Source organism: Lampris incognitus, chromosome 1 (assembly GCF_029633865.1).
Source record: "Lampris incognitus isolate fLamInc1 chromosome 1, fLamInc1.hap2, whole genome shotgun sequence".
NCBI classification, from domain to species: Eukaryota; Metazoa; Chordata; class Actinopteri; order Lampriformes; family Lampridae; genus Lampris; species Lampris incognitus.
The window spans coordinates 131440487-131459085 of NC_079211.1; the positions used below are offsets into that span (position 1 = coordinate 131440487).

The window sequence follows — 18599 nt, forward strand, 5'->3', positions numbered from 1 at the left end:
AAACATACTATTTACGAAAGTCATTAAGCGTCCAAAATGCGCAAAGTCTCATTCGTAATCACTATTTGCTAGTCGTGACACTTTCTACAAAACCTACACTCTTAAAATTATGAGTTTGTTGTGATGTTTAATTTGATAACTTGCTGAAAGCGAATAAACCTGAAATTGTTAAAAAATCTGACATGGCCTTTCTGCCGCATGTATGCGTCGGATGAGCGCAGCGTTTGCCTGTCGAGCGTCAGTGAACTTTTGAACCGTCAGATGGCGATAGTTTCACAAGAAAGAAAAAAACCTCCCCGAAGACGTCTGATTTATAGAGCATGATTAAAGGCAGGTATACATTACAAGAAGCCCCTGTTTAGAGTTCATGTTTAGCAAGAAAAAAAACTGTTCGGCTCTAAAACAGAAACGATCGCTGGGGATAAGTATATATAAAAAATCACTCAGCTAAGTTCAACAAACATCAAAGACAGCTCGGTGTTAAGGAAAACTCGTCAATTAATCGAAAATGGGACCTCGGTTATGAACAGTCTCCTGAAAATGTAAGCAATTCTCTAAAAGCTAGCTATTTGCTGCCTAAAAAAGCAAAGTCGGACACGAGGCTCACGTTTTTTACTCTGAAAACATTCATTTATGTAGCCCTCATACAATAGATCGAAATTAATCAAACCTTGCTCGGGCACTACATTAGCTATATGTTCTTCATCTCTCGCATATGACTGCCAATAAAGGTATGTATATGATATGACACGCTTGTTGTTTTGACGAATGACGATTATATTCTGTCAATCACTCCCATCTAGCCCCTCCCTTTTCTGCACCAGCTATTAACGCCAAAGACCAGCAGGCAAAATAACAAGAGGAGCGAGTCCGTCTGGCGGCGGGATGCACTGAAGAAGACGAGACCTCTAGAGAATACGATAGAGTCGACAAGTGTTTGGGAGAACGAAACAAAGAGGAATACATTTTGTTATTGTGCATTTTATCAAAGTGGAAGCAGTCTGTCAGCATGCGTTGGAGGATTTGAGTGTTGGTAAACACGACTAACCACAACGAAAAGAAATTTTGCCATAGTTGGAATCTCCACACAGCCTTTCGCCGAGTAACTTTTCTCCTTTGTTTCTGTGTTTACCATTGCATGGGGTAGTAATAATGAAAGCTGCGAGTTGTGGACAGTTATTTGCTTCAGAATTGGGCTTTTTTCTTTGTCTTTTTGTTTGAACATTTTTTTGTCATAGGAGCCGTAATGGTGGAACCAGTGGGGTTTGTAGAGGCATGGAGAGCCCAGTTCCCTGATTCTAAACCCCCTTACATGCAACTGAACTCATTGGGGGACATTGAGCAAGAGCTGGATAAATGCAAGACTTCAATTCGGCAGCTGGAGAAGGAAGTGAACAAGGAGCGCTTTCGGATGATCTATCTGCAGACTCTACTTGCCAAAGAGAAAAAGTCTTATGATGGACAGAGATGGGGCTTCAAAAAGATTCCCCAGATGAATGCAGGAGATCAGTCTAGTGATACAAACGGCCAAAGGTCCCACACAGATGGGGCATTAATAGAGGAACAGCAGCGGGGCACTGGCAAAACAGCAAGTTGTAGACAGCATTCAGAAGGCGAGATAGATGGTTTATCTCTAGCCAAACAGAGGGCTGATGTGACACCTGTTCAACAAGATACAGAACCACCCAATTTCCCAGTGGGCATGGGCTCCGTGGCAGCTCTTAGATCTAACTTTGAACGCATCAAGCGAGCCAATTCTCACACAGCTGGGGATGGGAGAGGGTTGTCAGTGATGAGTGGCCCTGAGAAACCCTTCTATGTAAACATGGAGTACCATCACGAGAAAGGGCTGGTGAAAGTCAATGACAGGGAAGTCTCGGACAAGATCAGCACACTCGGCTGCCAAGCCATGCAGATGGAGCGGAAGAGGTCTCTGCATTCTCTCCCAGGGAACCTGTCAGCTGCTGCAGGAGACATTAATAAATCGGTTCACAGAGGCCGCTCCACAGACAGCTACAATGGGTCATATGATGACATAGAGGTCAGTCCACACATCCTCAAAGACAGTATAATTCGCTCTACCGGGGGGAAGTCTGAGCGCCCGCTGGCTGACTGTCAGCCCTACACCACTGTGTATGTTGGGGGAATGATGGCTGATGGGGATGCCAGAGTCATCCACATCAGGGACCAAAATGTAGAGGAGGATCCACACCTCACCTGGCCGAGGCGCTCCTACTCACCTGGCAGTTTTGATGATGTGGGAGGAGGTTACACACCAGACTGCAGCTCTAATGAAAACCTAACATCCAGCGAGGAGGACTTCTCCTCTGGCCAGTCAAGTCATGTTTCACCCAGCCCCACCACCTACCAGATGTACAGAGAGAAAAGTCGCTCGCCCTCCCAGCATTCCCAGCAGTCCTTTGAAAGCAGCAGTCCCCCCACACCCCTGTCTCAGACACGAAAACAGCAGGTGGTGGTGTCTGAGGCTGCCATCATAGGAGTCCGTAAAATGTGGCCCGGTGATGGGGACTCAACCACATCCAGCAGGACCTCTCATGACAACAGTGTCCAAGGAGACTTAGGTAGGTTTACAAGGAAAATCTCATAAGGCACACGTTCCCCCCTTTCATTGCAGGATTAAAGACAACAAAATGTTTTGATGAGTAGAGATGAGAAAGCAGAACTACTAAAAAGCATATAAAAAAGGCCCCACTTTAATCATTCTCTAAGTGATGTCTGTGCATGCCCTGGATAACCTTGATCTAGGCTGAGGCAATGATGTGTTAAATGCACCTGCAATCTCTTTAATGAACATCTAATGTTTTACCCCGATAACACAAATCTTCCTAAAATGTTTCCTGGGGCCAGGATTATCAAACGGTGTGAAAGCACTGAACCCCACCCCAGTGGTTTCCAAGTTCTTTGAAGAGTGTATGAGTTGCTTGCTTTTACCCTTTGTAAGCATGTCTGCCCTTTCTTTTTGCCCCCTCCTCCCATTTTTGCCCACTGATTGCTGTAGTGCTCTTATGGAGGAGCTCTGGTTGAGACAGTGGCTGCCCCCAGGCCTCCCAGTTGCTGGGCCTTGTCCACCCAAAGTGTTTTCCTGTCAGCCCACATCAGCGTCGTCGTCCTTGGTGCCGAGTAATTAACTTAAAGGGTTTTTGTAGTGTGATTAATTTAGAAAGGCTCTTTGTTAGCAGAGACTGGTTTGGAAAAAGAAGCCCTGACAACTCTCACTAAAAAGAGGATAGATGGGGCTCAAAGTGTGTCACGCGGCTTCCCATCAAAATTTCAGCCATCGGTGTTTCCTGTTGTTATGACTGAACACAATAGAGGAATCACTCACCCTCGGCATGTATTGACATGGTAACAATGCAGCAATGTTAAGTGGGATAAGGAGGGTGGTCATGGCAACTCGATGCTGCCAAGGACACTGAAAGAGGAGTGAGTGAGGGTGCCTCTTGTGAGATTGTTTATCAAAGTAATTGAGACACAAGGACATGCTGCTGCTGTATAATAACACAGAAGTGAAAGGATTTACTATACATCATAACTGTCATACGCTGACAATTTTTGAAGCCAAAAATTGTCTGCTTATACTAAAAAAAAAGTGCTATCCACTCTGGAGCAGATTAAGCAGACTATGGAAATAGGCTTGCGTTATATAAGGTGATCGGGTCTAAAGCTGTTGACACAAAGCATGAGATGTGCAAGCAGATATTCCGTGATACAATGGCCGTAAAGAGTACGCCAGCACCCTGCTCAAATGACTGAAATGTGCAAATCCATTTGTTATGGGTCTGTTCCATGTGACCATGCAATTTGTCTCAAGACATTGCATGCATTTTGTCATGTGAACATTTCGCTCTATTGTGTTCACTGTGCTCTAAGTTGTGCCCTAAGAAGAGAAAAATACCAACAGATACATGGATAGTCCCCGTTTCCTGGTGATAATTTCTTGATGCTAATCAAAGGTGTATATAAGTGGAATAAATTGCCCGGATAATCCCACTGGAGAAAAAAGACGCTGGTTGTTTATTCTGTTAACGTTTATTTGGCTTGGCCAAGTTTTCCATTAAAATTCACGATGTTCCCGAGTCTTAAATGTAGTGTTTGTCAAAAGGGGACACATTGCTGAGGTAATGGCACTGCTGCTTCATGAACCACGCTTTGTGGATTACCAGAAATCTGGATTTATTTTCTGATGTCATAACATTACTGTGCCCATTGCTGGATCAGGGTTTGGGCAAGGAGTGGTTTTGAGGCAAGCCTTACAATAAAATGCTGTCTGTTGTGGTCAGCGACTTCTGGGGAGTAGCTGGAAAGTTGTTTTTTGTTTGTTTGTTTGTTTGCTTGTTTTTTTATAGTAGGGCATTTTAGCATTCAGTTGCATCTGATAAAAAGTAGCATAGTAAAGCTAACTAAATTCCACTGTTGTTAAGGATCCCCGTATTCCACTTAAGCATTCCACAACTGCTAAGCTTAATACAGTATTCACATGTCTGTATTTATGCCTAAATTAAGGTTTAGAATCACAAAGTCTGTGTTTCGTGTGTATTGTAACTTTACACACCATTTCTGTGTTAATGTTTTGAACAGTGGAGAAATGATATGGTTCCCAGTGCTGTTTACCAATGTTTTCATGCAGTGTATGGTGGTAGGGTCTTTTCCTAGAAAGTCCAACAGACTTGGCAATAGGTACAATGTACTTGTGTCAACAAAGCTTCATGCTGGCACTAACCCACTGCAACCAACCCTGTAATGTTAGCAAAATGGTTGCTCTAAAGTGGTCACATTTCAAGGGTCTTTTTTATGAATAGGAGCATGAGTCTTGTCTCCCTGCTTCTGGTTATCTAGGCCAATTGTCAAGCCAGGCTGTGAATAGCACTGCTGATTAGCTGTGGGCCTTTAAGGAGGACAACTCTCCAATGGGTCTATTTTGCCATAATTAATTATCTTCATGATACTGACATGCCCATGGCCAGCCTTTTGCTGTAGCTGTGAGAGAGCCTGGGTCTGTATGCTGTCTCGTGGTTAATATATTACACTGTGTAGATGAGGGCATGGGAGTGTAGGTCGGCCGAAGGTGAAATGATAAATCTCACATTAGTTTAATTGTAAACCTTCTTCCAAAAATAGGAACCTTTTCTGTTTGGAGGCATTTCAGTTGAGCCTGTGTCGGCCTGCCATTTGGTTGCCAGGCATAGTTTCTCTAGGTAGACAGGTCTGTCTGGTATGGCCCTGATCTGTGCCTTTGGTAGTAATGTAAAGTGTCTGTCTGAAAGGTGATGAAGTCTGTCTGAATGTCTGGCTTCAGTCCAGAGGTAAGCACTATATGCCGCCTCAGCAGGAGTCAAAAAGGTGCTGGCCCACACTCCTGGTTAATTGCAGACTCATGAATATTTGAGGCCCCTTAACCCAGACAGGCCTATCGTTGTACCTAGATGTCAACATCTAGGTGTAGTGGTTAAGGAAGTGAAAGAATTCGGCCTCTCCCTTTCCTGAAATAAATGAATGCCCAGACTTGCAAAGTGAAATGCTGCCAATTCTTTTGGGCAGCAAAGTTTTCTGTTTGTGCACATGTGTGTGTGTGCATGTGTCTGTGCACGTGTGTGTGTGTGTGTGTGTGTGTGTGTGTGTGTGTGTGTGTGCGTGTGTGTGTGTGTGTGTGTGTGTGTGTGCGTGCATTCGTGGGTAAGACACCTGTCCTCTTGTGTGGTGGTGTACTGGGCAAAGTGGTCAAAAGTTGGCAGGCCATCAGTACACCAGCCAAGGCTTCCCCAGCTGCTCACTAAGTATAGGGATGAATAGCCTGGTTGTTGTGTCAAATCAGCAGCTACAACTGTGTTAATAATACTCCCAAGACTACTGAAACTCAGGAAATTCATTCATGTCAGTGTTATACTAATGTCCACGTTCACACAAGATAGACCCTTGATTGAATAAATCTTTAATGTGTTTATGAGACAGCAGCCCTCCCCCACGGGCCTCCCTTTTCTTAGCAATCTTCCCTCGTGCTCTACCTCAACCCTCTGTTCCTGTAGTTGTAGCTCCCCTCCCTGGTCCCGCTCAAAGGGCTCTCTGTGCTGCTGGCTGGCAGGCCAAGTGTTTATGGAATGTCTCAGCTGCTTATGGGGGGGGCAAATGAAATTTAAAGCGCTGCATGAGTTCACCTCTCTTAACAACAGCCCTGACCCATCCAGCTTGTTGTGCCACCAGTCCGCAGAGTTTGCTTTAGGGGAATGTAATGCTCTCTTTGCGCGGTGAGCCTGCTCGGTGTGAATGGAAAGGGTAATTGAAAAGATAATTAACAACTGGTGGGGAGAGTGGCCAGATCACTTAATTTTCTTAATTGTGGCATGAGTTTAACTGTTGATGAAAATTAGTCAGAGTCAAAATTTTACTACCTGACAGTCACAAATCGAATCTATTTCTAACTCAAATGTGGCCTTATTAGTTCCATGATGTGCTTCCACATAAGGTTTAACTTGCATGTTTGTTAACCTCATGGGTGGTAGAATCTATGTTGCCAGGCAGATAACCTCCCCGCCAATCAGAGGGTAAAGCATGTCAGGTAAAGAAAATTTCACTAATAATTAATGCTCGTCTGAAATAATGAATAATGGATCATGCCTGGAGTTCACTGTGATTTCCAGTCCTGGCCTATAAATACCCTTTGCAGTATGACCATTATCCATGTGCAACAACAACAAGCGTATTGTCATTTATGCCGGTTTTCCTCATCGAACTATTCAAAGTATGCTCTCCTTGGGGGGGGGGCCTCAGATGAAGAGAAAATCATATCTATAAAATGCTGACTAAATTGTGTTCAGACTGAAATATCAGTGACAATCTTTTTCTAACACACCAGTGGGACACGTGTGAAGCTATGAATAATTCATTTTCCATGACTAAATAAGACCACACGGGTACTGTGCCATATAAGACGTGCTGTTCTTTCCTTCCATTAATGTGCCACCAAAGTGTTTCTGTATTACAGCTGTGCATGCCTCATTGTCTGTGTTTGTTATTCAACAGGGTCACAGGCCGGAGCAATTATTGGGCTTTGATTCTCTCTGTTGAGCAGGGCATTATGACCAGTAGTCCGACCACCCAGATCTATTTTAACACGCTGATTAGTAGGTGTTCTGGGCTGGGCGGCCCGGCTCTGACCTACACTGCTCAATGACTGGCACTAATTTAAGACTGCCCCACAACACATCAGAGCAGAGCGCTGGTGGGCCTCGCTACCTTCACCGGCCCTGTGGTTTTGAGCACCTCCTACTCGAGCACACACTTCAGATGGCCCAGGATGTGATGATGTTTGGTTGGCTGAGGCTTTGACAGTTTGCCAAAACATACAGTCAGTTTCTTCTTCTCTATATTGGTCCCCATGACATATGCTACATTTAAAAAAAAAACTAAAAAAAAAACTGCTCGTCTTCAACCTGATGTCTCAAGCCTGAGTTGGGGGGAAAAAGTACTGCTGAAGGGAACCGAGTGCCACTATACACACCACTATACACGTGTGAACTATGTAAGGTGGCACTTTTTTTGTGATGGGGGAAAAAAAAACTGCAAAAATTGGTGAGTTTTAAGTATATCCTTTTTACTCTGAGGACCTATTGTCTCCGTTGAGTCTTTCTGAAGTGGATCTACAAATTTCCATTTGCCCTTTTACAAAGTGAGGGAAACTATGATGCCCACCAGCCGGGGGTCATCGTGTCTTGTTTCTGGAAGCATTCACCTTAATGACCCCCCCCCCCTTTCTTTTTGTGACCACCGTCTCCCCAGTGACTGCACAGTCAGGGGGAGAATCCATTTACTGGAGCCATAAAACATCTCTAACCTGTTAACATCTTACATTGGTATTTTCTGTTTTCTCTTGAGGGGTAGCTTCCCATCAGATCTATCCACCAATTACAGAGGAGTCAGAGAGGCTGTCTCTCACTGTGCCTTTGTTAGGGCTAAAGTGATAAATAATAGGTACTAAAATCCCAATTTAGGCCCTTTCTCGATCGATAATACATTTGATATTCAGTGACTTTTTTGGGACATTGCTATGTCTATTTGTTAGATTGAATTGATGTTTGGTGTTTATTCAATTTAATCCAGCAGTTGGCTTGTCCAGATGGGCCAAGCGGGATCTACAAGCTGTCACTCGGGTAGCTGTCTGGATCACTTCCTTCTCTGGTTATTTCCAGAAATGGTGGAGTGCTCATCTTTCCCTGTGTGGCAGTGTCATGAGAATACAGTTAATACAGCAAAGTGTTCTGTCATCCAAAAGCAGATCTATCAACAAAAGGTTCCCTAAAGATGAAATCAGTTGTTAATTTGTCTTCATCCTGTGTACTATTTTTTTTTGTAAGCTGTCCCCTTTGAGCTCCGTAAGGCTGCATTTAGTATTGCAATGGTGAATCTCTGCTTCTGTGAAACAGCCTTGGCTGCACATCTGTCTGTCCCTGTCAGCCTGTTGATCACTGTGTGTTCATCTCTATGGATTAAGATTACAGGTCCGAGTTTGTGTCCTTGTTTTGTCTTCAACAGAGACTCATAAACGTTTAAAAAAAATTCTGTCTTTTTCTCCCCAATTTTCAATTTTACTTGTGAATTGTTATGTTAAGTACACATAGAGCTATGAAACCGGAATCAAATTCCATGTCGTATGTGCAAATCTACATGGCCAATAAACATGATTTTTTTTTTTTAGGGGAATTTTCCCCCGTATTTCTCCCCAATTGTATCCGGCCAATTACCCCACTCTTCTGAGCTGTCCCAGTTGCTGCTCCACCCCCTTTGCTGAGCCGGGGAGGGCTGCACATGCTCTCCCACATGCCTCCTCTGATACATGTGGAGTCGCCAGTCGCTTCTTTTCACCTGACAGTGAGTAGTTTCGCCAGGGGGATGTAGTGCGTGGGAAGATCACGCTATTCCCCCCCAGTACCCCCTACCCCTGAACAGGCACCCTGGCAGACCAGAGGAGGCACTAGTGCAGCAGCCAAGACACATACCCACATCCAGCTTCCCACCCGCAGACACAGCCAATTGTGTCTGTAGGGAAGCCTGACTGAGGTAACACGGGGATTCGAACCGGTGATCCCCGTGTTGGTAGGCAACAGAATAGACCACAATGCCACCCGGATGTGCCCCTATATCCTTGTATTAAACTAATGTAATAGTTCTGCGAAGATTTTTGTTTGCATGATGCAGGAAGGAACAGGGCTTCAAGATGATGAATTACTCTCCTGCCTGAAACTCAAGAGTTTAGAACTAGTCATTTGGTTAATCTGCATATATCCATAGGCTACATTATTTATTATTTTCTGTCTTGTATGTCATATGTTTGCTATGATATGGTTATGATGGTTAAATGGGAAAGCAGAAAAACTGGCCTCAGTCATTCTAGATTGTGTGCTGAACGGTCATTCTGGTTAAATATTATTCCCCCCGCCCCGATCTGAGTTCCCTAATACCAAAGTTTATTGGAGTGAAGTCAAATGAAATTCTTGAAAAACACCAAATTACAGGGTTTACAGACAGTCCAGCAAAATCATTCTCCCTCAGATCCTCAGTGCTATGCAGCTGAAAGTCACAGCTGTCGGGCTAAGCGATCTTATGTAATGTCATTAGAATGTATTTATTACAGCTCTATTGCACATATTGAAACCGTTTTAAGCTGTAGCCATTTGCAAATGGCTCAGAGTGAGTATAGGACTAGTTAGATTGTACTGCCATCCAGACAAACAACGGAAGGAAACCATAGTCTCTGTAGTTTCTCACACTGTTATTAATGCTCCATTCTGTTGTCCAAAACATTAATGGCCTGTCAGCAATTCAATTTTAATTCTCAGAAATTGATTGACTGAGCTTTCCGTTACAACGACTTATAGTACTTGACTGCTATGTCATTTTAACATCCAGCCTACTTGGGCTAGAGGTTGTAAAAACTTTGACACAGGAAATTACAAGAATATAACAGTATTTTATTTTTAGTAGCAAGGTGCTATGAAGTCTTCAAAAGCTCTTATTTCATAAATTTAAAGCTAAATAAATGCTATAAAACTTATGGATAGGGATCTTAACTTGCAGTTGTAAAAGGTTTTGTTGCAAAGAGGTACATGTCTAAAATAATTAGTATCACATGGAAATATAATAATCGTGACCGTAGATGGATTGTGTGTCTTGGTGGTGGGAGGGGGAGATGTTTGTAGAAAGATGACCTTGTGCTGAAAGCCCGTTTCCTCTGTTAAGCTGATGAATCACTGAATCTTCCGTGCAGACCTGTTTGGACACTTCCTCCCTAACAGTCCTTGTGATTGGTAGAGTAACAACGCTTTCTGGGATCTATTGTGATATGCGGTGCTTTCTCACACTGCCGTGGTCAAGTGAGTCCTCTGTATTTTAAAGAGGCAAGATTTTGTAAAGGACCCGAAAGGCCTCGGATTTGACAGTGGACTACATTTTAGACACTCATTACTTGTGCTGTGTTTCAAAGCTCTGGCTGTTCCATTTTGTGCTGGAAGGAGATAGTTGGTGGGTCCTCTGAGGGCGAGTTTCTAGGCTCCGTCTGACAGAGGATGTGTGTTATTCATCCAGTGCCATGGTTGATGTATAATCTCTCAGGAACACAGAGTGGCCTTTCACATGGACGTCCCCTGTGTTGTAAAGGCTGCCTTGGCTTGCTATAGCCTCTTCCTCATGCAGTTAATACAGCTCTGTCTGTCTTTCTCTCGCTCTCTGTCTTTCTCTTTGTCTCTCTCTCAAATTTCTCTTTATCACTCTCTCTTTCTGTTTGTCTCTGTCTCCTGTCGTTCTCTCTTTGCTTTTCTGTTGGGCTGCTGGTGCATTGTGTTTTTGAATTTTCTCCCCAATTGTACTTGGCCAATTACCCTATTTTCCAAGCTGTCCCGGTTGCTGCGCCACCCCCTCTGCCGATCCGGGGAGGGCTGCAAACTACCACATACTTCCTCCAATACATGTGGAGTCACCAGCCGCTTCTTTTCACCCAACAGTGAGGAGTTTTGCCAGGGGGACGTAGCGTGTGGGAGGATCATACTACCCCCCCCCCAGTTCCCCTTCCCCCCTGAACAGGCACCCCGACCAACCAGAGGAGGTGCTAATGCAGCGACCAGGACACATACCCGCATCTGGCTTCCCACCTGCAGACACGGCCAATTGTGTCTGTAGGGACGCTCAACCAAGCCGAATGTAACATAGGGATTCAAACCGGCGAGCCCTATGTTGGTAGGCAATGGGATAGACCCCCACGCCACCCGGATGCCCCCCATTGTGTTTGTTTAAGGTCTTTGTCATGGCGTGTATGGACTGGGACTTGTCAGCCTGACGGTCAGCGTGTCCTCTCCAGGGAGCTTGACTTTATATTTCCTGGTTTCCGGAATCCTCTTTTTCCTGTCCGTTTTTCAAACAGAGCTGATCTTGTTTTGTAGCCTGTTCTTAACCTACCAGGCTCCGACGTAAACAATCACCTTTTTCTGTTTTATTGCTGCTGTTTGACTTTTAACATTAGACCTGCAGGAATCCACGCACCTAACAAAGATAATCATGGTAATAATGGAAAGTAATGGTGAGTCAGGGTGACCAGCAGTAATGTAACTACTGAGGACATGCTGTTTCAACTTCTAGATGAATACAAAGCAAACATTTAAAAACTGAACATAACTCCCTCCCCGTCCTGTCCTGTTCCCCCTCTCTAATGAGGACTTCCATAAAGAGCTCCTCTTCTCTCTGAGCTGTGGGAGCTGTACGGGCTGCAGTGTCTTCTCTCAGATTCACCATGGCCTAATCCTGAAAATATGTTATATAGAGGCTGGTGAAGATGTATGACAGGGTTGTCGTGAGCAGACATGCGCATTGCCCCGGCGGTTCCCCAGGCTTATCTGCTGTCATGGGACAATCTCTCCATGACTGGCACAGGCTCAGCGATGATAGATTTGGGCGGGCCACAGGTTTATGAAAGTTAAAGAGGATTTGATACAAACACACACACACACACACACACACACACACACACACACACACACACACACACACACACACACACACACACACACACAAGGCGCAGTCCTCTAGTTTGTGCTTATTTTCAAGTGAATGAGAAAAGAATAAAGGAGAATACTGGAACATAAGTTGTTTCAGTTCCTAGCCCGATAAAAATATTTCATTTGGATAGAGTGTTTTCCTTTGCAAGCACATTCACCTCGTGGTGGATTACAATAGGTTTATTGGCTGACATGGGCCGCCCTGGGAATCTATAGTCTCCAAAAGGCTTTTTTGCAAAATGTTGCTGTCAAAAATTGCCGGGTAATGTAGTTTGGGGGAGGGGGGGTGAGACCCTTGATACAGAGAAAATATACTATTGCAGTGACAGGCTGGTTTAGTATTAACATATTCTGGCTTTAGTTGTTTTGACTTAAATCATACACCTGGTTAGTTTAAATGAACGTCATTGTGCAGTGCCAAAGGGTAACCAGCGTTAGTTGTTGATTGTCCTTTTTATAGATGCTAAAAACTGAAATATTGCCTTCAACTTGAAATCTATCCAAAATTAATACTGTACTAGAGTGGTTTTCAAACCAGGAGCCTCATCGTCACAAATAAATTTCCAAATTCCAACTTTTAAATCAGGCTATATCACAGTCTGACAAAACTGCTTTTTTAAGGCTACAGGTCTTAGGCTATAAACCTACAATGCTCAGTCTCCTTTACATTGTATTGACTTGAGAAGCATATGGCAGCTTACAATGAATGATAACTTTTTCATATCAATTTCCCCTCTATAATTTGAATTGACGCTATAATTGCAATCCAATTTTGACTCTTCACCCACATTTTGAAAAACACCGCTGTGCTAAGCATTGAGGATACGTCAGTGGTTGTTGTTGTTGCAGTTAGCTGCATTTCCTGTTATGCTAAGACCTCAAATCCTGGTGTCTGTATCATATGACCATTGTCATTTGTTTTACTGTTTTTTACAGAAGTGACCTATAGTGAGACTCCTCTCTCCTATGGCTATGACCTGGAAGAGCATTCAGAAGAGCACCAGCTCCACCATGACCCCTTGGCCTTCACCGGCTCTCCGCCCTCCTCGCCACGTCTCCGCTCTAAGAGCCGTAGCAGCAGGGACACTCAGTCCTCTGGCTCCCTGGAGTCGGCTGTGTCGGTATGGTTACTGGGTCAGCTTCCACTGCCGTCTCTCTTGTTACTGTGAATGTGCAATTCGATGTACTGCAGCCTTCTCCTGCCATTTCCACTGGCTGTTTCACTATTGCACTTACCTTCACCCCCCTCTGTCCAGACAAAAAAAGTCATCTGCCACTTTCATGAGCTCTGGTTTCTCATTCACTTTGTCAAGTGGCAATGCCGTATTTCCTAGCCCTGCCTCAGTGAATCGGTGCATTCTTGTCATTTTTATTTTTTGTGTAACGGGGACATTCTAGTCCCACCACTTTTACTAATTTGTTAACCTGGGGGAAACTGTTGCTTAAAGGTTAGAAAAGTGTGTTGGAGATTGCAAGGCTGCAGCTTTGAATCCCTGGACAAGATGGGTAATTCTGGGCAGACGAAGACCATGACTAATGTTCTCACTTCCCTAAATAATCTGCTTAAACTGTAACAGTGCTCATAACTGACCGTGAAGCAGAACATTACTGAAATAGACCATGGATGCTCAGCAAATATTCACAGAGTAAACAAAGGTTAAAAAAAGAAAGTTCCCTATCTTATAGGTAGTATTATTATCCTGTGAAATGTTCCATTTGCAATCTTAAAAGGCTATGCTGTGAAGGGTTGGGCTCGCCACACCTTCTATAACATCCCGCCAAGACAATGTCAATGCTTGATGGAGCTTTAATTGGCACTCTGTTGAGCTTTTTATTAAATTAATGTTATGCACTAAGTTGATGGATGACCTTAAGCCATTTGTTATACAAGCTCTAGGCTAGAAATACCTTTGTTTCACTTATGATGCCATGACCCTTTGGCTCAGGCCTCATGGCCTCTCAAACTCCCACTGAGTTTAATAAAACCTGTTCACTTTTGGTCCCAGCAAAATATTGTCGAGTTTTCACTGAATACCATGGGTGGATTGGCGAGGATTATACTCATTTACATTTGCAATCCCTTACCGTCTTTTACCAAGTCTACCAGGGAATGTCCCTCCCTCTGTGTCATGCTTTTCCATATACAAACACTTAATTTTCCAACCAGGTGGAGCTGGATCAGGAGAAGGGGCTGGAGATGAGGAAATGGGTGCTTTCAGGAATTCTTGCTAGTGAGGAGACCTACCTCAGCCACCTGGAGGCCCTTTTAATAGTGGGTGTTGGATAATGCACACACACAAACATATGTGCACACACAGACATACAAAATTAGTTACTTGTTAGTTAATAGTGAATTTTTTGTCACACAAATGCACAAATTACACACAGTGTGCAAGCCTATTGCATGCAGTACATTCACTGCTGTTTCCACATTTTGACTGGCCAGCCTATGAAGCCTCTGAGGGCAGCGGCCACCACCTCCCAGCCCATGCTGACCATCCAGCAGATAGAGACCATATTCTTCAAGGTCCCAGAGCTTCATGAGATTCATAAGGACTTCTACGACGCCCTGCTGCCCAGAGTGCAGAACTGGAGCCATCAGCAGTGTGTGGGCGATCTGTTCCAGAAACTAGTAAGCTTGAGATGGTTTAAAAAGTTTAATCACTGCTTTCAAGCATCAAATGGCATGTTTTTTTAAAACTTTTTTAGATTAAAAAAAACAACTAAAACAGATGAGTCAGGATTGTTTCAAAGGTTGTTAGGTATGGCAAACCTGAAAGGTGATTTTAAATTCATCCATCCATCCATCCATTATCCAAACCGCTTATCCTGCTCTCAGGGTGGCGGAGATGTTGGAGCCTATCCCAGCAGTCATTGGGCGGCAGGCGGATTTTAAATTCAGTCATGAAAAATTCAGTTTCTAGACCTCTGTAAACTCCTTGTTTTAGGTAAAGAAAACATAACTGTCAAGTAGTCAATCACTTTCTAAACTCGTTTATTCAGAGCTATCTTTTGTTCAAAGTTACAATGCCTGGACCTCCTCTAGCATCAAATCGAATGTAGGTTTCTGATCAAACAAGCTGATATTAATCAAGTAAAAAAACAGTTAATTATAGTTCTCCTTAAATAGCATCCTTTGATCATTAAAATAGGGTGATTTTTACCGTCAAAGTAGAGTAAGTCTATGCCTGTTTGTAATGCTCAGTGGATGTTGGAGAACACATGTGAGTAGACTGCCTGGAGACATCTCCTGCTCAGATAAAAGCCTTGCTTTACCACAAGACAGCCAGTAAAGAAGAATAAAAACACTCTATAGGAGGCTGTAGACTGTAAGATCTGAAAAACATGAAACACATGTGCACACACATCCACAGCGACACATACATGGAATACACTAGCATGTGTGCACATGGTTAGAAATTCTTTCTCTCTCACACACACACGCAGAGGATAAATCAGCACTTCTCACCCATTCTCTCTTTCTCTCATTAATACACACACACACACGGGGCACCAAATGCGGTCCGTTCCTTCCATAATCCTATTATGTTACCTTATGCCAAATCATGCTTGAAAGCAGCATACACTGGCATTATGCCTTTCTCTTAGGACATCATGGACAAGTAGATTCTGATCTGATTTATTGTGGAATTGAATCTAATCTCTTCTCTGCTCATGCCCCATAGGCCAGCCAGCTTGGAGTGTACCGAGCCTTTGTGGATAACTATAAAATGGCTGTGGAGACCGCAGACAAGTGCTGCCAGGCAAACATCCAGTTTGCTGAAATATCTGAGGTATGTAATCACACTACACACAGCACGACACAGAAGTGTGGCAGGCTAGTGTTTGATGTTACACAGACGTCCAGGGAAAGTGATGATAAGGCCATTCAAATACTTATCACCGTGCGTCTTTCAGCTTACTAGTGACCCTTTGGAGTACTTTAAATAGTCCTGTTTCACAATCACTTTGATTTGGCAAGAATATCTTGTTTGTGAATAAATTTTTATTATCCCTCTGCCATGCCCCATAGAATCTCAAGGTCAAAAGCACAAAGGACTGCAAAGACCAAGCTTCCAAAAATTCACTGGAGAGTAAGTACTGTGTGAAGTTAATGGAACTGCCCACATTAATTAGTATTGCTGTAATGGGTACACTTTGCCTGTTGACTTAAGGTCTTACTATTACTCTTCCACAGCTCTTTTGTATAAACCTGTGGACAGAGTGACACGCAGCACCCTCGTCCTGCATGTAAGATGAACAATTACATTTTCTTGTAATATAGATTGTATTTTGTTTTTACTTAAGGATGTTTCAGAATCTTCTCACATCTTTTATTGGATATTCATTCATCTTCAGCTGTTTCTCTGGGGTAGGGTCGCGGTGGGAACAAGCTAAGTAGGGCACTCCAGACGTCACTCCCCAGCAACACCCTCCAGCTCCTCCTGGGGGATCCCAAGCCGTTCCCAGGCCAGATTGGACATGTAGTCCCTCCAGCGAGTTCTGGGTCTACCCTGGGGTCTCCTCTCAGTTGGCCGTGCCCGGAAAATCTCCAAAGGAAGGCCCCCAAGAGGCCTCCTAATCAGATGCCCGAACCACCTCAACTAGCTCCTTTCGATGCGAAGGAGCAGTTGCTCTATTCCAAGCTCCCTTCAGATGTCTGAGCTCCTCACCCTATCTCTAAGGCTGAGCCCAGACACCCTACAGAGGAAACTCATTTCAGACAATTGTATCCACGATCTCACCCTTTCGGTCACTACCCAAAGCTCATGACCGTAGGTGAGTGTTGGAATGAAGATTGACTGGTAAATTGAGAGCTTTGCCTCCCGGCTCAGCTCCTTCTTCGCCACAATGGTCCAGTAAAATGTCCGCATTACTGCTGATGCTGCACCAATCCGCCTGTCAATCTCCCATTCCATCCTACCCTCACTCGTGAACAAGACCCCGAGATACTTGAACTCCTTCACTTGAGGCAACAACTCATCCCCAACCTGGAGGGAGCAATCCACCATTTTCTGGTAGAGAACCATGGCCTCAGACTTGGAGGTGCTGACTCTCATCCTGGCCATTTCACACTCAGCCGCAAACCGCCCCAGTGCGCGCTGGAGGTCACGTTCTGATGAAGCCAACAAAACCACATCATCTGCAAAGAGCAGAGATGCAGTTCTGAGGTTCCCAAAATGGACACACTCCTCACCTTGGCTGCGCCTTGAGATCCTGTCCATGAATATTACAAACAGAATCGGAGACAAGGCACAACCTTGGCAGAGTCCGACACCCACTGAAAACATGTTTGACTTTGTGCCGAGAATGCGGACACAGCTCTCACTTTGGTTATACAAGGACCGGATGGCTTGTAGCAACTGCCCCAGTACCCCATACTCCCACAGTACCCCCCCCCCCCACAGAGTGCCACGGGGTACACAGTCATAAGCCTTCTCCAAGTCCACAAAACACATGTAGACTGGCTGGTCAAATGCCCATGTCCCCCTCAGCACTTCCGCAAGGGTATAAAGAGTTGGTCCGTTGTTCCACGGCCAGGACGGAATCCGCATTGTTCCTCCTGGATCCGACGTTCATCAATCGGTCAGAACCTCCTTTCCAGAATCCTAGAGTAGACTTTCCCAGGGAGGCTGAGCAATGTGATGCCCCGATAATTGGGGCACACCCTCTGATCCCCCTTTTTAAATATGGGAACCACCACCCCAGTCTTCCACTCCACAGGTACTGTCCCTGACCTCCACGCAACACTGAAGAGGCGTGTCAACCAAGACAGCCCAACAATGTCCAGAGCTTTCAGCATCTCAGGGTGGATCTCATCCACATCCGGCGCCTTGCCACCGAGGAGCTTTTTAACTACCTCAGAGGACCTCTGCCAGGGATATGGGTGGGGCTTCCCCTGAGTCTTCAGACTCTACCTCCTCCACTGAGGACGTGTTAAGCCTGGTTCAGCAGCTCCTCAAAGAGTTCTTTCCACTGCTTGATAACATCCTCAGTCCGGGTCAACAATTCCCCTCCTGGGCTGAACACAGCCTGAATCAAACCCTGCTTCCCCTTCCTGAGTTGCTGGATGGTTTGCCAGAACTTCCTTGAGGCCAACTGAAAGTCCTCCTCCATAGCCTCACCGAACTCCTCCCATACCTGAGTTTTTGCTTCCGCGACCGCTGAAGCAGCAGCCCTTCTGGCCTCCCGGTACCAGTCTGCTACTTCAGGAGAGCCCTGGGCCAACCAAGCGCAAAAGGTCTTTTTCTTCAGCCTGACGGCTTCCCTCACTGCCAGTGTCCACCAGCAGGTTCTTAGATTGCTGCCTCGACAGACACCAATGACCTTATGACCACAGCTCCTGCCTGCCGCATCTGCAATAGAGGCTTTGAACATGGCCCACTCAGACTCCCTGTCCCCAGCCTCCCTCGGGATATATGAGAACTTCTTCTGGAGGTGGGAGTTGAAGATGTCATGGACAGGGGCCTCAGCCAGACATTCCCAGTTCACTCTCACTACACGTTTGGGTTTGTCAGGTCTGTCTGGCAGCCTCCCTGC

General features: G+C 44.8%; 1 protein-coding gene across 1 annotated transcript in view; it reads left to right on the forward strand.

Moving 5' to 3' along the window:
• Positions 1-877: 877 nt before the first annotated feature.
• The window catches only part of si:dkey-91m11.5 (PH_BCR_vertebrate and RhoGAP_Bcr domain-containing protein), a 36611-nt gene continuing 18889 nt past the window's right edge, over positions 878-18599 (forward strand). The window contains exons 1-7 of the mRNA XM_056293972.1: positions 878-2582; positions 12996-13180; positions 14227-14331; positions 14506-14691; positions 15746-15853; positions 16093-16153; positions 16258-16310. Coding sequence (XP_056149947.1) covers positions 1247-2582; positions 12996-13180; positions 14227-14331; positions 14506-14691; positions 15746-15853; positions 16093-16153; positions 16258-16310 — 2034 coding nt within the window. The 5' untranslated portion in view covers positions 878-1246. The remainder of the gene's footprint in view (positions 2583-12995; positions 13181-14226; positions 14332-14505; positions 14692-15745; positions 15854-16092; positions 16154-16257; positions 16311-18599) is intronic.